Source organism: Erigeron canadensis, chromosome 2, assembly GCF_010389155.1.
Source record: "Erigeron canadensis isolate Cc75 chromosome 2, C_canadensis_v1, whole genome shotgun sequence".
NCBI classification, from domain to species: Eukaryota; Viridiplantae; Streptophyta; class Magnoliopsida; order Asterales; family Asteraceae; genus Erigeron; species Erigeron canadensis.
The window spans coordinates 23,591,319-23,613,105 of NC_057762.1; the positions used below are offsets into that span (position 1 = coordinate 23,591,319).

Below are 21,787 nucleotides of genomic sequence, written 5' to 3' on the forward strand. Positions count from 1 at the left end.
CAGAAAAATTGACTCACCTCAATTGAGACTTGATTCAAACCCATCCCATAATAGGCTCGCATCATGCCATAAGCTAAGTGTAGAACTTACTCCTAAAATCTAGCTCAAAGGAGGAGGGGACACCTAGGCTTAAAAACCACCGGCCAATCCTACTTGGCTTATGTGGGATCATATCAATACCGACCCTTTCAAGAGCCAACGTCCTCGTTGGTCACGGCTGGCACCCTTCTTGAGTCCAAGCCACCACTCCATAGGCCACCACTCCGAGCGTTGAAACCTCGAAAGGTAGGGCTGGCTCTGATACCAATTGATTCAAACCTATCCCTTAATAGGCTCGCATCATGCCATAAGTTAAGTGTAGAACTCACTCTCAAAAGCTAGCTCAAAGGATGAGGGGACACCTTGACTTATAAACCACCAACCAATCCCATATTTGGCCGATGTGGGATCATATCAAGACTTTTTCATATTAATTGATTAGCTTCCTAGATAATCTCTCTATTTTCACATAAAATTTTGTTAGAGAGTTGGTTTGCAAAATTCTGTATGGCCGCACAATGCAATGTATAATTTTTCTTTGTGATGCTTCTGGAGTACACGAAGACAGGTTATTAACACACACACAAACTGATTGCAGTAGTCTTATATGTTAGGAACCTGGGTCTGATTATTAACACACACACAAACTGAAATCTGCAAATCAAACAGAAAAATAAAGAACACGAAGATTTAACGTGGTATCTCACACACGGTATGTGTGTGAACTAATCCACGAGGGGCAACTAGGGTTTTTCTTTTATTAAGTGATAATAAAACATGTACAAGAGATAAGTAATTATAGGCTACATAATTAGGGTTAGCAAATTTACTCCCCAAGTTAGACAACAACTGACCTAAACTTTAATTAGGCCTGCTGTCATAGCAGCCCATCTAATAAGGCCTACTGCCTTATATTGTGTCCTGGAACTTGGCAGCCTTAGTTGGACCTAAGGCAACATACGACTAACATTAGTTTATGGGGTTTGATATTTGATGTTTTAGGGTTACTAAACCAAACCCTTTAGCCCTGTTTTTGGCCACATTATCAGTGAAGCTGGTTTCTTTTGGTTAAGTGGTCTTCAGGGTGGAGTTCACATTGTCAACATGGATCAGGTTGCTGGTACGTGATCGGTGATCCATTATCTTCACTACCATGTTGATATGGCAGAACTAAAGTTGAAATATAAACTTATTAAAGTTTTTACCCTCTTACAAGATCCTTCCCCTAGAACTTGAATGTTAACTCGTGCCTTTTGTGTTTTATCATATTTTCTTATGCAGATGTTACTGGAAAATTTGTATCATAAACATTCGATGTACATTTGGCTAGCAAAAGGCTTATATCGAATACAAAATTTAAATTTGTTTTATTGATGGGTGGATTAGTAGTAGGAGTAGAATAGAATGCCGTTTAAAAAAAAAATTGATAATCCTTTTCATTTTTATTTGTTGGTTATGCGGGGAAGATGGCTGGGCAGATTTTGCACTAGAGGTAAAGTTGTCATTAAGGTTGAATTTTTTGTTGGATTTTTTTTTAGGTTATCTTCGCATGTGTTATCAGTTTTTTTTATGTACGTCTAGGATCTACTAGGTTTGTTATATACCCATGTGATGTTGCGAGATCCCTGTAAAAAAAATGGGATTTGTTAAGGGACCTACAAAATGGAAGAAGATTACCTTGTTTGATTACTTGATATATAATGAGAGAATAAATCTAAAGAAACTGATTCTCCTGTTTGATTATGTTATTGAATGTTTCTGTATTATCCTTTTTTAGCTAGTAATTTTTGCAAGAATGTTTCAGTTTTTATCTCTGTTTGTTTGTAGTTTTTTAGTTTTACAAATTTTTTTTTCTTATTTATAGTTTGGCGTCGTCACTTCACAAATTCAATATCCTAGTTTCTTTTACCAAAGTAATACGTGAACTTGCATATGAAATTGACATCAAAAGCTACAAAAGATATATATTAATAAAATAAAATTCCTTACTAGTACATTGATATAGTCTTCCAAAAGATTATATATATATATATATATATATATATATATATAACAAGAAGCTACCATCAAATAACATGTTTGATGAATAACATGCCTTAAAGTACAACAAAAAAGGTTTAGTTAAGTAAGCCCTGCCAAGTACCATCTATCTTGAAACATTTAGATGTAGCAAATTCTTTGTTCTTTCGGGTGCAACAAAAAGTCAAACCAAGTAAGCCCAAGTAAGTACCATCTAGTCTAAAGGTTCATCTCATAGCATTTGAATGTAGCAAACTTTTCCATCTTTCGGCAACCGAAGAAATACCTTAGCCATACTTTGATTTTGACCGATAATATGCATACCTTTCACACGTTCATTCCAAGTGATGCTAGGTAAATTTTGTATTTCCAACATACCTTGATCTAATATAGTCTTGATTAGCACTTTCTAACATTTTTTTCACTCAACTTGCTGATGGATTTTTCGATACTTTCTGTCATGTATATGGAACATCTGCGAAAAGTATCATTGAAATTATCAAAACTCTTGCTTCTTTTTCTTTTATTACTAATACTACTTGTAGGTCCACTAGACATGTGAGCCTTCGTATCAACATCAATAGGGGAAGTTACTGGTGTCGATGGCCTCTATTCTATTGTATCTTCGTCTCCGAGATCAACAGCTTGAGATCCAGTAACCCTATCTTTACCAAAAATAGTACAAAGCTTTTCGTCGAATGGAAATGGCTTGCCTCTAAAACTAGCTACACCAGTGAGACTACAATAAAAAGTTAATAATGTGCATTGGTATTTTTTTTAAGTGATGTAACATTGGTGATCAAACAATATATAAAATTATATATCTTGATGTACTCATTACACACTTGTTATTCTGCTACAATGCAACATGTTTCAGAATTCTAACCAAAGCCACTTGTGTTTGTACTAGCATATCGTGCACAATGCTAAAGTTCGCCTTCAATGTCTTCATTCTTGATTTGATATGAGGCTCCGCTTTCAAGCCTGGGGTAGGGAGACTCTCATGCAACATTTGTTCCACTGCCTTAAGATATCCGGGTTTCAAACCATTATATGATGTATGTAAATCCATGAGGGCATCTATTAGTTTTGCATCTTCATGTGTTGTCCATGGTCCTTTAAAATATCTTCATCCATTAGCTTTGCATCTTCATGAGTCGTCGAGTGGTGTAGATAATTGATATAAAAATAATTGATTTAAAAGATAAAGGATTGATAGTATAATTTAATCATTAACGTTAAGGAGGTAGTTTAGGTGAAAATATTACTTATTTTTCAACACTTTCAAAAATAAAGTGTTATTCTTTTTTATAATATAATATAGAAGTGTGTGTATATATATATATATATATAAATTTAACACACAATATTAAAATTATATATAACATAAATTTTAAAAGCAAAATCACTAATTTATGTAATACCTAATTTAAGCAAAATGATAATTTAATACATCCAAAAAGCTGGTTAGAACTTAAGAAAGCTCAAGACAATTATAGCTAATGGACTAAATGAAAACGTCTTACATTCCACTCATTAAACATGTCACTCTCAAGATTATTCCCAATGTCATTCCATCCTTGCGAACCCTAACCCCTAGAAACATAGGTCATGAGTTCAATCTTCATCCCATGCAAAGTTTGAAGGACCTTTTCTACCATTTAGGCAGAAAATTGAAGAAGTCTCTCTACTTAGACAAAGACAAATTCTGCCTACATCTTAACCTCCCTCATACACCGTCGAGGCATTGGGGCTCAAAACCGCAAAAGGCGGCATTAAACAGTTTCTTTCTTTCTTTCTTTTTGAAGTTTTCACGTTGTTAATAACATTATCATGGTTATTTTCGGGTTCTATATGATCATCCAATACTAACATCAGTGGGTAGTGCGAATGAAATTATGCATCAAGCAACAAACAATAAATATTCGCCCCATGGAACGTGGCGGCCAATGGTAAGAAACATCACACAAGATAGCCCATTTATTCTTAATTAACCTGGAACATCTCTCAATGACATATCTTGCTAATGCATGTCTTTTATTATACAACTCTTTTCGAGTAGTAGGTGGATGGTTCCAATCATTAAGATGGTATCCGTGGCCAGATAAGGACTTAAAAAACCTTCAGCATTAGCATAACCGACATCACAAAGGTAGTACATTCCTATAATCCTATTATAAGATATAACTATTTAGCACATTTATAGTTATAATGATTTGTTTTGTTATGTATACGTTATATATATAACATACCTTTTGGTATCTTAAGACCATTTCGCCTACTAAGCACTTGACTATTTGCTGCCGACTAACAAAGCAAAGTATAAAATGTTCACCAAACAAACAATATGTATAAACTAACATGTAGATTAGCCATAAAGTACAACTTATATATAACATACATATAAAATGTTCAATAAATTTTGAACATTCAGATTTGAATAATTAAATTTGAGAAAACACAATTAATTGGGTGGAAAACATATTAATTACAAATTCTTTAGAAAAAATGAGATGAAGAATTGGTCGTCTTTTGATTAGACAAAAATAAAACATGGTTTTTAGATTTGAATGATTAAGTGTAATGCAGCCATTTGTTTAGGGTTTCAAATGGACCAAACTTTTTTTTCTTTCTAAAATCAAAATATATCATCGTATATCTTTGATTAATAGTAACAAAAAAAAAAAGAATTTTATAAAGAAGAATTATCTTTGTTATGGATGACGGGGATGATTTCTAACTAGGGTATTTGTATAGCAGTCACTCTAAAGAAAGTGTTGTTGTTGATTTTTATTTGTACGTGATATAATGTGTTTTGCACATGTTTTCATTTTTATAACCCTCGATATTTTTTGACCTCCGAATCAATTCTAGCGAAAGAGATGGAAAAATGACCATTTGTTTCCATTTCTTAAGTGAAACAAACAAGGGAGTTTAGTCTCTTTTCTTTTTCTTCCTTTCTGTTCACATTACCAAACATCCCCTAAGGCTAAAGACCATTTTAGCGGTTAACTCAAGTAAATATTAGGGCGCACGGAGTCAAGCAACAGGTTGCAAATTAATGGCCTTATATCGCCGGCTACACCGTCGCCGGTATGAGTGGGTAAGCTAAATGATTTGGTCGAAAGGTATTATAACCGGTGAGCATAAATGGAGAGAGAAGAGAGATATGACCATTTAGAGGGAGACCCACATCTCAAACGTATAGTTTTTCAAATATTATTAAAAAATAATAATAAATCTATGCAGTATCTATATAATCTGTGTGTATATTTATTGTGCAAGGTATATGTTGAAGAAGGTAAATATACGCCACCTATTTTTATTTGTTTATTAGTATTGCTATTTTCAAAATAAATTAGTTATTTACAAGTTTATTTAGTTGTTTTTAGATTTAGTTTTTTTTTTAAAGGTGAATTTCGCTTGAGAACTTAGTGTTGCGATTCGACAACGGCAGGCCTAACATACGTTGTCTTAACCGGGTCCACGTTAGAGAACTCTCTCGAAGTAGAAATGCCTATTTCAAATACCCGATGTGGGGGAAATCCCCTACTAATCCGTCCAAAGGCACAACGATCAATAGGGGTAAAATCTGCTTTCTCAGACTTGAACCTGAGTATACCCAAGCCAAACATTCATTGAAAAGACTTCCTATGTATTTTTCTAAGTCTTGAACCCAAGACCTCCTGCTTGTAAGGCAGGTGCTAAACCAATTGAGATAACTAGGAAGTACGTTTTTAGATTTAGCGGTGACGTCGCCGCAAATACCTTGGTCGGGTTGACTTTTGTCTGGTGGTGTTACGCTGTGCCTATTTGTATTTAATGATTATTTATTAAACAAAAGAAACAAAATGGAAGGAATTTCTGTGTTTCTAGGTGGGACCCAGGGAAAGAAAATTGGGTACCACGTTGGGTACCACGAAGTGCCAAAAACATGAATTAGCCGTTGAGACATCTGCGTTCTCCTCGAAATGCGTTGAGGCGACTGGGCTTCCAAGGATGCTTTACGCCTCCCCACGCTATCATGAAAAGCCATTTCCTCACACACTCTCTTTATAAATTTTAAAACACCTCCCCCCACCAAAATTGTATATTCACACACACATAATTACTCAATCGCTCTGTCTGTGTGTTGCAAAATTGATCAGAAAAAAAAAAAATAATAATAATAAAGAAGAAAATGTGGGATGATGAACTCACGGACAGTGAAGACGAGAAAGCCGTTGAAGATATTCTCTCACAAGCATTCGATCATTCTCTTTTGGAACAAATCGCCGCTATTAACTGCTCTTCTTTCTCCAACTCCGATCACCTCCCTTCTCACCTCGAAAACCGCTTCCGTAAACTTAAATCTCTACCTACTTCTTCAACTGATCGATTTCTTCCGGCCAAATCTAACTCATTCACATTCACTCCTCCGTCCAGTCACGATGAACAAGTTCCAGATCTGAAAACTAAATCGGAGAAACCGTCGCCGGAAAATGATTCTGACGGAAAGCAAGTTGCGAAAACGAAGACCGGAATCGATTCGTCGTCGCCGGAATCGGAAGCTTTTCGTTGCCGGAGTTCAGGAGAATATTCCGATGAAAACGAGAAAAAAGTAAGGAAAAAATCGAAAAACGGAACAGGATTGAATAAATCACGGTCTAGTTCATGGACAGAATCGCTGACGTCATCGGAATCGGAATCTGGAAGTCCGGTACGGCGGAGTATTGGTTGTTTGTGGTGTAGTCCGAAAAAGAAGGTGAAAATGAAGAAAAAACAGAATAAGATGAGGTATTTTGGGGATGATATTGGAAATGAGAATGATGTTGAGTTTATGAAAATGTTTAGTGAAAAAGAAGAAAAGAAGATAATGAAAAGAGCAATGAAAGAAGAGGAAAAGATAAATAGAGAAGCAGAGAAGATAGTGAAATGGGCTAAACAAGCTTCTGATAGAATGATGGATGTTTCTGGTCTTGTAGACAGTGACTTTGATGCATATATTGGTAAATCAAAATGATTGATACAATACAATTATTATATGAGTATAAGATACTCTATTTTGATTTGATGATAAATACCTTTTATTATATACTTATACTACTATGTATATATTATATATTAATAACTAGATTATGACCCGTTGGGGAAACATATATTTTAAGGGAAGTGACATTTCTATAATAGGATTTTGTCATCTACAATAATGAATGTATAGATTTTTATGCACAGAATATAACTGCATGATGCATGTATTGTTGTAGATTGGTAAAATATGTTATAGGAATATTATTTCTCATATTTTAAACACTAAAATGAGGAAAATATACCTAGAGCTTCAACCTTGCCAAAACTTCGGGCTACCTTGTTTTGCATTTTTTTGAGGGCAGAAGATCAGGTTATGACCTGGTTAAATAAGGTTTTTGTGTTTCTCGTTTTTATTGTGGTCTATTAGCTGGGATAGAATCGAGTCCTTTCCTTTCTGTTGTTAATTTAGGGATGTTCGGGCTTGAGTCATTTTTAGTAGGGGATAGAGAGAAATGGGTTAGTACGTGTCAATGTTGCTTCCATTTTTGCGTTTTCTATTCTAATCATGAGCATGTGTACCAATTTATTGTGCTTTTATCCCATTTTTATTGTAAACGAACATGAATGCCTTATGCCCAAGTGAGGGTAATATAGTAAACGTATGGTAATGGGATGGAATAAGAAAAGAATAAGATGGATTCAAGTTGTACAAGACTACTGCAAGTCTTGTATCTATACGCCTATAAAGTATCACACTATCACTTGCTTTCAATGTATATTCTTTTTATATTTGATGTTTATGTATTGATCTTAACATAACGGACCAAAATCTTTCCTGGTTACTCCAAAGTATATTAGATGTCGTGCTTTAGGGGGGTACATACGTTAAAGTTCTACAAATATGTATGCATTGTTTGGTAGCAACTATATTCTAATATGTGGAGTCAGCGTCATTTGAGCTTAGTATACAACTAATGTTGACATAAAAGACTTCTGCATTAGTTTTCATGATTTGAATTATTACTAGATAAAGTATGTCTATATTCAGAATTGATGTTATACTAGAGATAGTGTATATGATATCAGATGTATATATAGTGTTATACTTCTTAATTTGCAAAGTATCTTGAATATTAGTTTCTCTAAGTTATGTAAGGGTGTTTAGTGTAACAGCTCATAGTTAGGAACCGGTTTGGAGAAAGCAGTTACTTAACTGTCGATGACTCCTAAATGGATCAACACATCCATTCATACGTACAGGTTCACAAACTATATATGTATCCACATTTTGTAAGGATTAGTCAGGTAATTCCCATTCAGAATTTATCCTATATTCTCTTCTATATTTTTGTCACTAGTTTCTGCTATGGTTCGTCCCATAAATCCTAGACCACAACAGAGGTCTGTTGCGTCCTCTGGTCTACATTAGCATCAGAGCACAAGTTTCCATCCAGGGAGGAAGAAGAAGCCTCAAACTAATGATATTCTGAAGCGGTTATACATGCCACACAACATGGGAAGTTTCCAGCGCACAAATTCATTCAAGACAACCGGTCGTTTGATTCCAAAGGAAGGAGATTTACTACAACGAATAAGGAATCTTGAAATTGCCGAAAGGACATGTGTACCGAAATTGACACCATAAAACAAAGAAAATTCAACAAAACAAAAACCACGAGGCACTTGGTAAATACGTTCATCAACAAAACAAATAAGGAAAGAATTCATGAAGTTACTACCAAATTCAGTCCAGACTCTTTTAGGCACTGACTTGGACGACTCGAACTTCATTTGGTATTTATGTAAGAATTCTCCAATTCACGTCTCATCTTATATGCATGCTTTCACAAGTTATAAACCTTTAGATAATTTAGAAGCTGAAACCTGATCCACTTACATAGGAATTGGCGAAGTTTTTAGTACTCTCTGACAATAACCAATACGTTGTTCCTTATGTCGCCTATATGCCAAACATAGGGTTGCATATCCTTAGCCACTTTCAATTGATTGCCCAAGGTTTCCTTGTTGATTGTCTTGATGGTAAACGCGTAATTAAAAGAATGTTTAAGGATGGAATTAGTGAAACTACAAGTAGTATTGATTATTGAACCTGTGGTCACGGATCAAGAAAAACTCGATGATTTGGAAAGAGATATTAGTATTGATATTGCAAAGAAAATGCTTACCGAATTTGTAAGTAAACACTGTGATGAAATTGGAGAATCAAGCAATCAAGGTTTATGTAATGATAAGGTTAGGGGGAACATGATCATTCCAAGTGATTTAAACAAGGTTTTAGGTTTTATTGATTCAATTGTACTTATAGATTGTTATAGAAGTGAAGGATGTTTATTCAAGTGATTATGACAAGATGTTACTGTGATTTTATAAGGAATTCTTTGGACGCCCACTTGAAAATGAAATACCACCATTTGTCTCATGGACTTCTTTAGAACTATAAAAGAATTGGGTGGTGTAGTAACATTGTTGTCAAAAGGGAATGAGATCAATTAGCAAATGCACTTGGGTATTCAATAGATTATGCTTGTCCTTTTGAGGATTGTTATTTGGTTTATCCACAATAATTGGAACTTTCTTATGATATTGGAAAGAATAAGTTGGAAGAACGGAGAAAGGAGTGGTCGAGTATAATGGAATGCGCATCTAACTAGAGGGTAATACGATTGATGGTTTCATGAACATTATGGGTATAATGAAACACGCTCAAACTGTTTCAAAATACAAAGAAATTTTCAAAAGAAAGATTCAAGATCTAGTCGTATGGTTCCATCGAGATTATATAAATTGTGTCTTCAACTACTCAAAGCCACCAAAGATTGGAAATGCTGAAATTTGTTTGTTTTGATTTATTTGTGTTGGTTCATGACAAAGGGGGGGGGGGGGGGGGGGGGGGAGTGGTAAAGTCAGCGAGGAAGATAAATGGAATATAGTTGGAATGAGCTTTGTATTCCCTCCGTAGTCGAAGACAAACTTCAAGGAATTTATGGTACTTGGAGATGCTAGACTCATTTTACAGGTTTGCAATAGATGAGAGGACTGTTTTCGAAGGCAAGAATGACACCACAACCTTTCTTAGTGTGCCACTCTCACTGTGGAACACATCAGCCCTAACGGCGTTGAGATATGATGTGTTGACACTAAGAAAGGTTGTGGTGTCATTCTTGCCTTCGAAAACAGTCCTCTCATCTATTGCAAACCTGTAAAATGAGTCTAGCATCTCCAAGTACCATAAATTCCTTGAAGTTTGTCTTCGGCCACAGAGGGAAACCAAAGTTCATACGACTAGATCTTGAATCTTTCTTTTGAGAATTTCTTTGTACTTTGAAGCAGTTTGAGCGTGTTTCATTAACCTCTAGTTCATAATGTTCATGAAGCCTTCAATCGTATAACGTCTAGTTAGATACGCCTTCCATTCCACTAGACCACTTCTTTTTGATTTTCTTCCAACATCTTCTTTCCAATATCATAATAAAGTTCCAATTGTTATAGATAAACCAAATAACAATCCTCAAAAGTACCAGCATAATCTATTGACACCCAATTGCATTTGCTGATTGATGATCCCATGCCCTTTTGACACCACCCAATTCTTTTATAGTTCTAAAGAAGTTCATGAGACAAATGGGTTTGTGTATAACAAATGGTGGTATTTCTTTTTCAAGTGGGCATCCTAAGAATTTCTTATAAAACCACACTAACATCTTGTCAAAATCACTTGAATAAACATCATTCACTTCTATAGCAATCTATCCAAGTACAATTGTATCAATAAAACTTGTAACCTTGTTTAAACTTGGAATGATCATGTTCTCCCTAACCTCATTACATAAACCTTGATTGCTTGATTCTCCGATTTCATCACAGTGTTTACTTACATATTCCGAAAGTCAACAACGAAACCTTGGGCGATCAATTGAAAGTGACTAAGGATGTTCAGCCCTATGTTTGGCATATAAGTGACGTAAGGAACAACGTATTGGTGGTTGTTAGAGGGTATTAAAACTTAACCTATTCCTATGCAAGTAAATCGGGTTTCATCTTCGCCATAGGTACAGGTTCACAAACTATATATGTATCGACATTCTGTAAGAACAAGTCAGTTAATTCCAAGTAGAGTTATATATACTAATATCCCTTTCCAAATCATCCAGTTTTTTTTATCTGTGACTACAGGTTCAATACTACTTGTAATTTCACTCAAGTCATCCTCAAACATTCTTTTAATTAAGCATTTACCATCATGAAAGTCAACAACGAAACCTTGGGCAATCAATTGAAAGTGACTAAGGATATTCAGCCCTATGTTTGGCATATAAGCGACGTAAGGAACAACGTATTGGTGGTTGTTAGAGGGTATTAAAACCTTAGCCTATTCTATGCAAGTTGCCGGGTTTCATCTTCACCATAGGTACCGATTCACAAACTATATATGTATCGACATTCTGTACGAGCAAGTCAGTTAATTCCATTCAGTATTTATCCTATATTCTCTTCTATATATTTCTCACTATGTTCTGCTATGATTCGTCCAATAAATCTTAGACCACATCAGAGGTCTGCTGCGTTCTCTAGTCTACATATAGTTCCTTCATCTAGTTTTCTTATTTAGGTTTTTTTTGTACAAGGTATCACAGATCTGAGCAGGATGTTATATACTTGAAATCCCGAGTAATATTAAGAGCTATGTAAACAATTGAATGGATGTTTGACCATAACAAGATTAGTACAGTATTTTGGTTGCATATTCATTAGAACTTCAATTGAATTGGGACAGAAAGATATACGACATTTGCCAATTAATAATTTTGGGTAGTTCCCTTCTACGCTTATTGTTATCCATGAACACAAGTTCATTTTGAAACTTGCTATATTAAACTTGAATTTATATAATCTTTTCAGGCGATCCAATATTGGATATGATAGCTATTCATCTAGACATATTTAGTGGAGATCTGCAGCTCCTGAAGCTGCTTCTTGAGGGCTATGGACTTCCTTTTGTGAGAAGTACATCTTATCTAGCCATGTGAGTATAATGTCCAGTGTGTTCTTACGCCTGGCTTTGTTTTGAAGATCTTATCATCTGCTAGTAAATAGTACAGAAAAGCTGGTATGTCGTTAGAGGAATTGGCTAAATCCAGTGGTCATTCGAACATCTGGCCCTACATTACAAAAAGATGCAAAGGGAAAATCTTTGCTGAGTTGTAAGTACCTTGTTCTTTTAAATTTGAACGATGAAGTTCAGTAGAGGTGGAATAATTGGCTGGGTTGTGGTACTTGTCAAAATTGGTCATTTTTATTTAGGTTGAGCTGACCAGAAAACCTATCTACATTTAAGTTCTATTTGACCAAATTATGGTGTCAGAGATTACTTTAATATTATCATATTATGATATTAATACTAGGCAAGTTCTTTTATTAAGATGATTTAGATCTTATGCCCTAATAGTCTACTTTGGGCAACTTCCCTCCTGTTTGTCCCTATAGTTTTACCATTTGAGCAAAGTATAACCCGAATTGAAGCATTAATAAGTAATTGGGTCGAGAAGTCCATCTGACATTCAAGATCACTAATTTAGTTGCTTAATGATTTTACAGAAGGGATGCACTCTCATGGGAGTAGGTTACAAATCTAGCGTCCTTTTTAGGGAAGCAGCTGTGTGACCTTAATGTTTTGCCTGTCACTCCTCTGAGTGATTTGTCATATTCGCACATGGAAAAGACAATGGAAATAGGTCATGATGACGGTTTCATGGAGCGTCTTGGTGAAAGGTCAATCTCCCAGCAGCATCAAAAGTTTTCTTCACAATCCTAAATAGGAAAAAGAAGTCAAGTAGCTTGATGAAATGGTAAGTTGATATCTGACTGTAGAAGTATTCATAATCTAAGACTAATTTTGCCAATATATCAAGTCTCAAAATCAACAAAATGAATTTTCACAATTATTTTTCATCTTTGTAGGCGTTATCCGATTCCAAGTGCACTGATCGAGAAAGTTAACGAGTACCTTCCAAAGGACTTTGTAGAAGTTGCATAGTCTGTTCAAGATTAGTTAACATCCTAAATACTTCAAGATGTTTTTCATATTGTTAGATGCAAGGTTTAATCTTCATAATCAAAGCATTACTACTGATGGAGAAGGGAGGATTGAGTTTCTAGTTTTTTAATAAGTTCAAAAAGTTCTCATACCAATTTTATAATTTTTATGGATCATTTATCTTTCTGCTTTGTCTTTCACAATGTAGGGAACCTGTTTGAAGTGTGCAATTGTTGCTCTTGGATACACACGGATATAATGGACGATAATAACCCACTTGGAGTTCTGATTTAGTTTTTATGATATGAAGTTTTTATACCAGATGAACTATTTTTATTATTCATAAAAATCATAACAAATATCGAGATTATGATGTTTGCCAATCATTAAATCTGGGTAGTTGCCTTCCACACTTGCTATTATACTTGAATTTATATATTTCTGGCGATCCAATATTGGATTTGATACCTATCCATCTAGACATATTTTGTGGAGATCTGCAGCTCCTGAAGCTGCTTCTTGAGGGCTACGGACTTCCTTTTGGGAGAAGAAAATCATCTGATGATGGTAGCAAGGGCAGACGAATATCTTACCTAGCCATGTGAGTATAATGCCCTGTGTGTTCTTACGCCTGTCTTTCTTTCGAAAATATAACTTATCATATGCTAGTAAATAATAGCGTAAATTTTATTATAAACGGTATTAGTTTAACAATGATTTAGTGAATATATCTGATAAATTAACTCTAGGTAAGTTCTACGCAAACTTTAATGTACCAAACACACGAAACAAATAAAAGGATCATTTAAGAAAATACAGGTCAATAGGATTGAACACTTGGAGTGATAGCTTTTTTGCCTCTCCTGGGTTCTTGAATTTGTGTTTCTAGAATTTTGCACGTCTGATTTGTAACTGTAGGTTCAACCAGCCGGGCCAAATATTGTTAGTGAAAATTGGCTTTGTATGTAGGTTCAACCAGCCGGGTCAAATACTGTTAGTGAAAATTGGCTTTGTTTGCACATATATGAGAGTCGAAACTTGTAAGCTGTTTTAATTTACTTAAACGCAGGTGCTATCTATAAACTAAAAAAGGATTGACATATTCTTGAAACGACACGTGACGTAATCCTTGATCGACACATATCTTTTTAATTTATTTATTTTGTTAAATTAGCTTATTTAATTGTATATAAATTCAATTTTCTTATTAGACTTAGAATTAAACTTTAACTCTTGACTTATTAATTTAAAAGACATCATAACCTTATTTGATTGATTGTTTTCTCATTAATAAATCATTTTTTTTTCTCAATTCTTCAACTCCTATTACTTATATTAATTATAATAAGTTATTAACATGATACTTCAATAATTTGAGTTTATGAGCCGAAATCACAAGGGTATTTGTCATCCTCCACGATGCTTATAAGTTCTGATTTTGATGTGGTCCTAAAAATTTTTCTAACTTAACATATATTATATTTATCATTACTTTTTATTATAATTTAGTTTCAATCATCGATTTACTTTAAACATAATTTATTCCATACTCACGATTCATGTATGTGACATATTCAAAAATCTTTATGATACAATCTATATAGCTACCGTATATCCTACAGGTATTAAGACTAATACACGAGGAGAATATGCTAGGAGCGATTTTCGGTAGGAATGAGATTCCCTCAAGTTTTCCTAACTTGATTCGGTATGTGGAAAGAATTGAGGATGGCAAAATCATGGGTGGAAGTTGATGAAACCATGTGGGGCGATCTGAATAAATACTTGTCGGTTATAGGGCATCCGTTGACCTTCAAGTGCGTTGTAACATGAGGGTGATGCACTTGATTATAATGCCATTTCTGAATGGCAAAATAAGAGATTATTTGTCACATCTATCTCTTGTTGTGACAATTCTTAATTCATGTGTTGTAATAATGTTACAAAAAAGACAAATATACAATCCTGCACAAAATTGGATGGAAGCCTATAGTGATGTGGTGTTTTGTACTTAAAAAGACATGCAAATTAAACATAGAACTAAGTGATACATTTCTAACATCTGAAAAGAGTACCATCATTTTGCACTGTTAGAGTTTGAGTATAAATCCGCTGGGTCTATAGTTGTGGTTAAGTTGTCTGCTTATTTGAGCACCACCGAGTCGGGTAGCATTCCAAAGCTTGTCGTAAAATTTATTTTGTGTTTAGGCTTCATAAATAAACACAATATTGTAGTAATAAAAATAAAATACAATCCAACCATTCTTTACCTGTTTTTTTCTTTTTTTACTCCTTGAAAAACCATATTCAATTATCTGCACCAGATGTTTTACATTTTTTTTGTTTTTCTCTACTCATTTCTTTCGTTACAAATCCACATATTAAGTGTATCAACTGCTTCTGTCAGCATGATACATAGCCATTCATAAGAAATAGACAATCTTAATTTTAATAATCTTAAAGTCATTCACCATGTAAGAGAGTAAGAGACAAGAACCTGGGTATAGGGCATGAATGCCGACCCTGAACGCAGGCACCGAACCCCCCTCCATTCCTCCCTCGGTCGGCATCCATTTTGATGTTTCCACTTATCATTATTTCAAAAACTTGACTTAGATAATCCAGGAAACAATATAAAAGAGAGGAAAAATAGAACAGATTGACAAGAAGACTTGATGGATTTTAAAGAGACTGGAAACTACTTCAGAAAGTCTATGCAAGCAGATAAGTTTCAAAAGATAAGCAATCAAAAAGTATGGCATCAATTATAAAAAACAAACATCTGAACCGTAACAAGTGATTCCTAAAACAAGTATCTCAACTGCAAAATCCCAAATACATTAACCGTTATGCAAGAACATGTGAGTCAGAATCTGATCTTATGCTGCAATGGATGGCTTAGATGCAGTAGAAAGCCTGGATCTCTTTTTAGCTAAGCTTTCACTACGTTTCTCCCTCTGTTCTTTCAATCGGGAAGCAAGAAGCTTCTGGTACTCAGCTGCCTCTGACTTGGCCTTTGCAATTCTCTTCTTCTTGTCCGCAATTCTGGCACGTTTCCTTTGCAATGTGAGTGGGGTAACCAATCTCTGAATTTTTGGTGCTTTACTCACCTCTTTCCCTGTTCCAGAGGATGCAAATGTTATATTTCGTCAAAAAAAGATCAAATGTCATAATTACGGCATCACATAACCGGAGATGTAAACAAGTTTTTTTTCTCAATCGTTTGGGTGTTTTTGGATGTGCATTTTAAAAAGTGATCATGTGATATTACAAACACAAAAATCATATTCACAGCCATAATAAACAAGTCTGTACAAATAAAAAGTGTTTAGCAAATAGGGGGGGGGGGGGCAAATAGTACAGGGATTCCAATCCAGATGTATGAGATAAATAAATTTCATTACAACTAATTTAAAACTGGTCAAAGGGGCAAAAAGATCAGAAAGCAAATAGCCAAACGAATAAAATCCTTATTGAACTTTCTTTGACATTAAAGAACAAATAGAAAACAGGATGTGCAATCTTACCAGCTTTGTTGGTGAATGTACGACGGTATGTGTTAACATACTTTCTTACGTCATCCTCTTTGGATAGGTTGAAGAGTTTACGGATTTTGGATGCCCTCTTTGGACCTCTCATTCTAGGCTTTTCAACATCAGTCAAACCTGGAAGATCATTGTCACCCTTCTTCACGATAACCAAGTTCAATACAGAGAGATCTTGGCTCACAATACAACCACGCACGGACTTTCTTCTCCTCTCTCCATTCCTCCTTCCAAACCCACGGAAGCAGGGTGTTCCTGATGACATTAGATTAAAAAAAAAAAAAAGTCATCATCTTAGAACTAATTTGATGATATTAATCAAGAACTTCACTAGCACTAGCATGATGAACAGGTCGAGTTATAATAGGTGACCTTTAACAACCGGCTTAAACAGGCCATCTCTAGTTGTAGTTGGGTGACCATTCATTCTTCTTTCATTCTAAAGTTTTCTTTATATATTTAATAAATGTGTTAATTGTGTTTCTAAAATAAATCTTGATTGATCATAAAGGTTCATTCATTGGAAATACAACAAATCTTTATCTAAAATAAGATAAGGCCAATTTCAACTCATTTAAGCTCTTTGATCTAAATCTTTATCTATTGACCGGTTCAAAATACAACAAAACCGAAACAAACCCATTCATATGTAAATGGTTTGAAGATGCCACCTCTACAACTAAGAGATTAACATCTAGTAAAGCTCACCTCTCACTAGAAGAAGACGAACACGACCTGGAGTCAAAACTCCCTGTTTCATTGGGAAACCTTGCTTGTCACATCCTCCCATGATTTTAAAGACATACCCTTTAAATTCCTATATACGTATATCGGCAGAAATAAAATAACCAGTTCAAAAAAATACATATACATTTGAACTACAGAATAATTACTAGATCATATACAACGGATATAGTCAAACAATGTACCTCTCCAAGAGCATCTCCACTAACTTCCTGTGAGATCCTCTTATCGTAAAACGCCCGGCTAAACAACACAAAAAACACAACTTTCTTTAGAAAACATAACAAAAAAAGGAGTTATCCAATACTCAAAATCTAAATGCTACCACATTTGTCCTAAAAGGGTAATATACATGTTCATTTTATTACCACATCAAACCATGAAACATCTAGGTTCGGCTTCAGGTTTAATATTACAATTAGGCCACAAAAAATGAAAAATTCCTTAAAAACAATAAACTTATATAAAAAGCTCATTTTCATACTTTCAAAAATGTTCTTGTAATATGACTAATTTCAACTATGTTTCATTATAGCTCATAAAACACATCTTTTAATTCTAACAAATATATATCTTATATATAACCAACTTAAACATCAAAACTATATATATATAGCTTACAGTTTCTGATCATCATCAATCTCAAGCTTCTTTTGGCACCCAGTGGTGGGATTAGCAATATTGAACTACACAAAAACATGTAAATACATAAATCAAAAGCAAACATATATAAAATACAACTAAAATATAGGAATCTGTTTTGTTTTGGAATATGAAAGAATGAGACCTTCATTTTGATTCAGATCAAGTTTGAAGCTGCGGCGAGTACACACAAACTAGGGTTTCTGCTCAACAGTTTGAGGAGCTATACTAATATGTGTTTATATATAAGTAGTCCATATATTTTATATTTCTATATTTTAAGTCCCTATATTTTCGACTATCTTCACTTTTGAGCCAAAGTTAAAAAATGATAAATATTACTCGTAGTATATAGTATTACGAACCTAAAAGGTATAAGAGATGTGATTATATTAAAAGTTCAAAATATTTCTATTTCTATACATATAATAATGTGATAAACAATCTTTAGTTTTTGAAGTCCAATTTAACATATGTGTTTTCTTTGCAAACACATTGCTATAGTGGTAGTAGTATTTTCTCTCCGTTTTTTTAAATTGAGCTTGTAATTATTTTTTTTATAAGCCAATCAAGTATCATGAATCATAGTTATCGTGAATTTTTTACAATTTATTTTATTGCTCCGAATTCACCTAATTACAAGTATCAATTAGTCGAACAAGAAGCAAAAGTACCAAAAGGTAGATCCATCTCACTCTCCGGACCTCTGTTACTGTATTTTGGAGTCCGGAATGACTTGGATGGGTAGATAAAACGAAACTTGCCAATTACGCCTTTAAAGACCGCCACGTATAGCTTTAGTTTAGAGATAATATTCATGTGAATCATGGCCATTATAGGTATTCAATATGCAAATAAAAAATACATATAAAATCTAACACCATGTGTATTTTTTTTTACATTCACATTTATTTGTCTTTTCAGACCTTACATTCTTTGTATAAGATATTCATGTATTAATGAATATTACCATGTAAATTATGTAAATCTCTTCTCTTATATAAATAAAAAAAAATTGTGATGATGTAATATTTATTAAAGGAAAACCTACTTGTCATTGTAAGATATTTTCTTACTAATTATTTGTTTTTATTTAATTAATTTATGACATCATATCTAATTAATTTTTGATTTTCTATTCCTTCATTAAATATTTTCACTTTTAAATATTTTAATTTGCTACATGTGAATGGGTTACATGCTTTCTTTTAAGTTTTATATATATACATTTTTTACAAACATTTTTCGGTAAATTAAAGTAAATTTTTTTTTATCTGCCCGCGTAATACGCGGGTTACTAAGCTAGTTATGTAATAACTAAGCATAAGTTAATATATTAAAATCATAATTATGGTTAGATTATTTAACCATTAATGTTCAATGTTCCTATTACAATAGACATAGAGATGTGTACGGGTCGAAACCCGACCCGAACCGGCATGACCCATGACCCGCGATTGCATGTAAAACGAAACCGTGACCCGCCCCATGAACCTCCCGGGTGGGTCGGATCGGGCCCGGGTTTTGTCGGGTCGGGCTTGGTTTTCATAGGTTTGAACCGGATAGACTTTACTCAACTAGACGAATTCTGTTGGACATGTATATATCTGGTTATCTGGTGTCTTCAATAATAAACGAAGTAATAAATAAGTCTATTAAACATGAAGATCTCCTTTATTATCAATATTATCTTCAAATGAGTCTATGTCGACTGACGAAAGAGAAGATAGCAAACTATATAACTTGATGAAATAAAGAAACAATTACAAAATATATGAAGATCTCCTTTATTATCAGTATTATATTCAAATGAGTCTATGTCGACTGACGAAAGAGAAGATAGCAAACTATATAACTTGATGAAATAAAGAAACAATTATAAAATATTGATGCCGTGAGTAATGACTCATGACTATTGAAGTGTTGTTTCGTTTTGTAAATTGAAGCGTATATATAGGGCGTGGAATATGAAAATATGGATTTAGATGTGTTGAGTGATAGATAGATAGATAGATACTCTATATTAACTTTTCAAAGAGATGTCACAACCTTATGTTTCGAGTAATATAAATATTATAATCCCATGAAATTGCACTTAGAATTGCGATTTACTTTTCCAACAACGCTATACGGCCTATACCACCTTTTTTACTACAGTACATTTTTCATTTCGCCTAAATCTCAAACGTCCAGCAGCAAAGTACAAGACTACACCTCCTTTTTTACGACATTTTTCATTTGGCCTAAATCTTTTCTAATCGAATTACAAGATAACATGCTATCGTAATAATAAAGTTAAAAAATAAACGGATAACAAAAAAGTCAATAAAATGCCAATATTGTACATCTCGATGGCAAACTCTCTTTTCTCTTCTTCATTTTTGACCCACTTCTTATTTTCTATTTTCATTTCCTTAAATTCCTTGTACTTTCTCAGTCTCCACTCATCATTCACTACTTTCCTATGTACATTATTTTCTTCCAAAAGAGCCCTTTGTGTAATTACCAAAAAATCACTTCCATTTAAACACTTAGAATAATTGAAGTCCTGTAATTCTAGCATCACCTCATTTACATGCAAGCCCTCACTTCCTATCACCACTTTTATTTTATATTGTACGATCTCATGATTCGGATCACATCCCGGTAAAACCGTGACGTATTCAAGTACAGTCTCGTTAGTCATCCAGTCGTTCCTTACACGAACCGGTTTGATACTGGACAGGTTACCTGCCCGTTTCAAAACTGGATCGATTAAGATCCAGTTCAACGTAACGAATTCTTTCAAATGTGACAATGTTACATCATTAGTCCCTATACGTTCATCTACGTTCAAGTTAACTCCTTGTTGGGAGGTTCCTAATTCTTGTTTGGATTTTAATAAAATTAATAACGGTGATGAGAGGAGATCCGGTGTGGTATGCGTGATTTGGACATTGGAATAAATTATGTCATTTAGGTAATGTATATCAACGGCTGAAATTAACTCAGATGGCCAAGAATGGATTGAGTTGTCAGTATCACATGAAATAGACCGCGAACATTTGTTATGAGGGTTGATCACGTCGGTGATTAGAGTAGGAAAAGAGTCTTGAAAGAAAGAGCGATAACCAGCAGGAAAGGTTGATATAATATTATCGACACACGGGTGTTGTATAGATGGCCAAATGGATTTTGAGACATTAGCCCAAAGATTGTCATCGGAACAAAGGGATCGTAAATATGATGATATGGTTGCGGTTGTGGAGAGAGATGTGCCGTCAAGTCGTGGTAATATGTGTGTTCGAATGATATCCGGATGAATATCGTTGAGAGTGGTTGCCATGGTAAACTTAACAGATTCGAGGTTAATTTTTGGGATCGATCTTTTTGGTCAATCGGAACTGAAGTTATATATAGAAGATGAGCAACAAGCTAGCGTGTTATTTTATTTGCACCAAGTACAATTTAGTATTCACTATATATATATCCAAAATCGTGTGCTTAGAACACATTAAATAAATATATATATTTTAATTTCGAATGTTCTTATAAGTAGAATAAAGTTTTGTTAGTTAGAGTAACATACAATATTGGAGCTTGTTTGACATAGTATAGATGCCAAAGAATTGGTATACCAGTTTGTATTTCAAACAGTATGATCTCTTTTTTGTAACCTTCTGCGTGTATGAGTTTTGTCTATGTGTCACGATGACAAATTAACAGCCACATAATTCACCATTAGGACCTTTGC

At 34.2% G+C, this 21,787-nt stretch overlaps 3 protein-coding genes and 1 long non-coding RNA gene across 4 annotated transcripts; 2 read left to right on the top strand and 2 right to left on the bottom strand.

The window, feature by feature from the left end:
- Positions 1–6,098: 6,098 nt before the first annotated feature.
- LOC122589376 lies at positions 6,099–7,111 on the top strand. The gene has a single exon (XM_043761668.1). The coding sequence runs from the start codon at positions 6,239–6,241 to the stop codon at positions 7,058–7,060; it is 822 nt and encodes a 273-aa protein (XP_043617603.1). The 5' UTR covers positions 6,099–6,238; the 3' UTR covers positions 7,061–7,111.
- Positions 7,112–11,992: 4,881 nt separating this feature from the next.
- Positions 11,993–15,142, top strand: LOC122590186. Its single transcript, XR_006322414.1, has 4 exons — positions 11,993–12,290; positions 12,685–12,935; positions 13,048–13,724; positions 14,746–15,142. It is a non-coding gene; the product is annotated as an uncharacterized LOC122590186 (long non-coding RNA).
- A 720-nt stretch (positions 15,143–15,862) lies between these two features.
- Positions 15,863–18,275, bottom strand: LOC122587115 (40S ribosomal protein S6). Its single transcript, XM_043759195.1, has 6 exons — positions 18,200–18,275; positions 18,034–18,098; positions 17,598–17,655; positions 17,377–17,485; positions 16,651–16,923; positions 15,863–16,241 (listed from the first exon to the last, which is right to left on the bottom strand). The coding sequence occupies exons 1-6, from the start codon at positions 18,203–18,205 to the stop codon at positions 16,003–16,005; spliced, it is 750 nt and encodes a 249-aa protein (XP_043615130.1). The 5' UTR covers positions 18,206–18,275; the 3' UTR covers positions 15,863–16,002.
- A 2,057-nt stretch (positions 18,276–20,332) lies between these two features.
- LOC122587905 (F-box protein At2g27310-like) lies at positions 20,333–21,379 on the bottom strand. The gene has a single exon (XM_043760057.1). It carries the CDS (start codon positions 21,377–21,379, stop codon positions 20,333–20,335), a length of 1,047 nt encoding a protein of 348 aa, XP_043615992.1.
- Positions 21,380–21,787: the final 408 nt, after the last annotated feature.

Coding starts and splice junctions, on each gene's coding strand:
- LOC122589376 (XM_043761668.1), top strand. CDS start 6,239: ATGTGGGATGATGAACTCACGGACAGTGAAGACGAGAAAGCCGTTGAA.
- LOC122587115 (XM_043759195.1), bottom strand. Junction 17,486..17,597: donor GTGGAGATGCTCTTGGAGAG/GTACATTGTTTG, acceptor ATACGTATATAG/GAATTTAAAGGGTATGTCTT. Junction 16,242..16,650: donor TACATTCACCAACAAAGCTG/GTAAGATTGCAC, acceptor CCTCTGGAACAG/GGAAAGAGGTGAGTAAAGCA.
- LOC122587905 (XM_043760057.1), bottom strand. CDS start 21,379: ATGGCAACCACTCTCAACGATATTCATCCGGATATCATTCGAACACAC.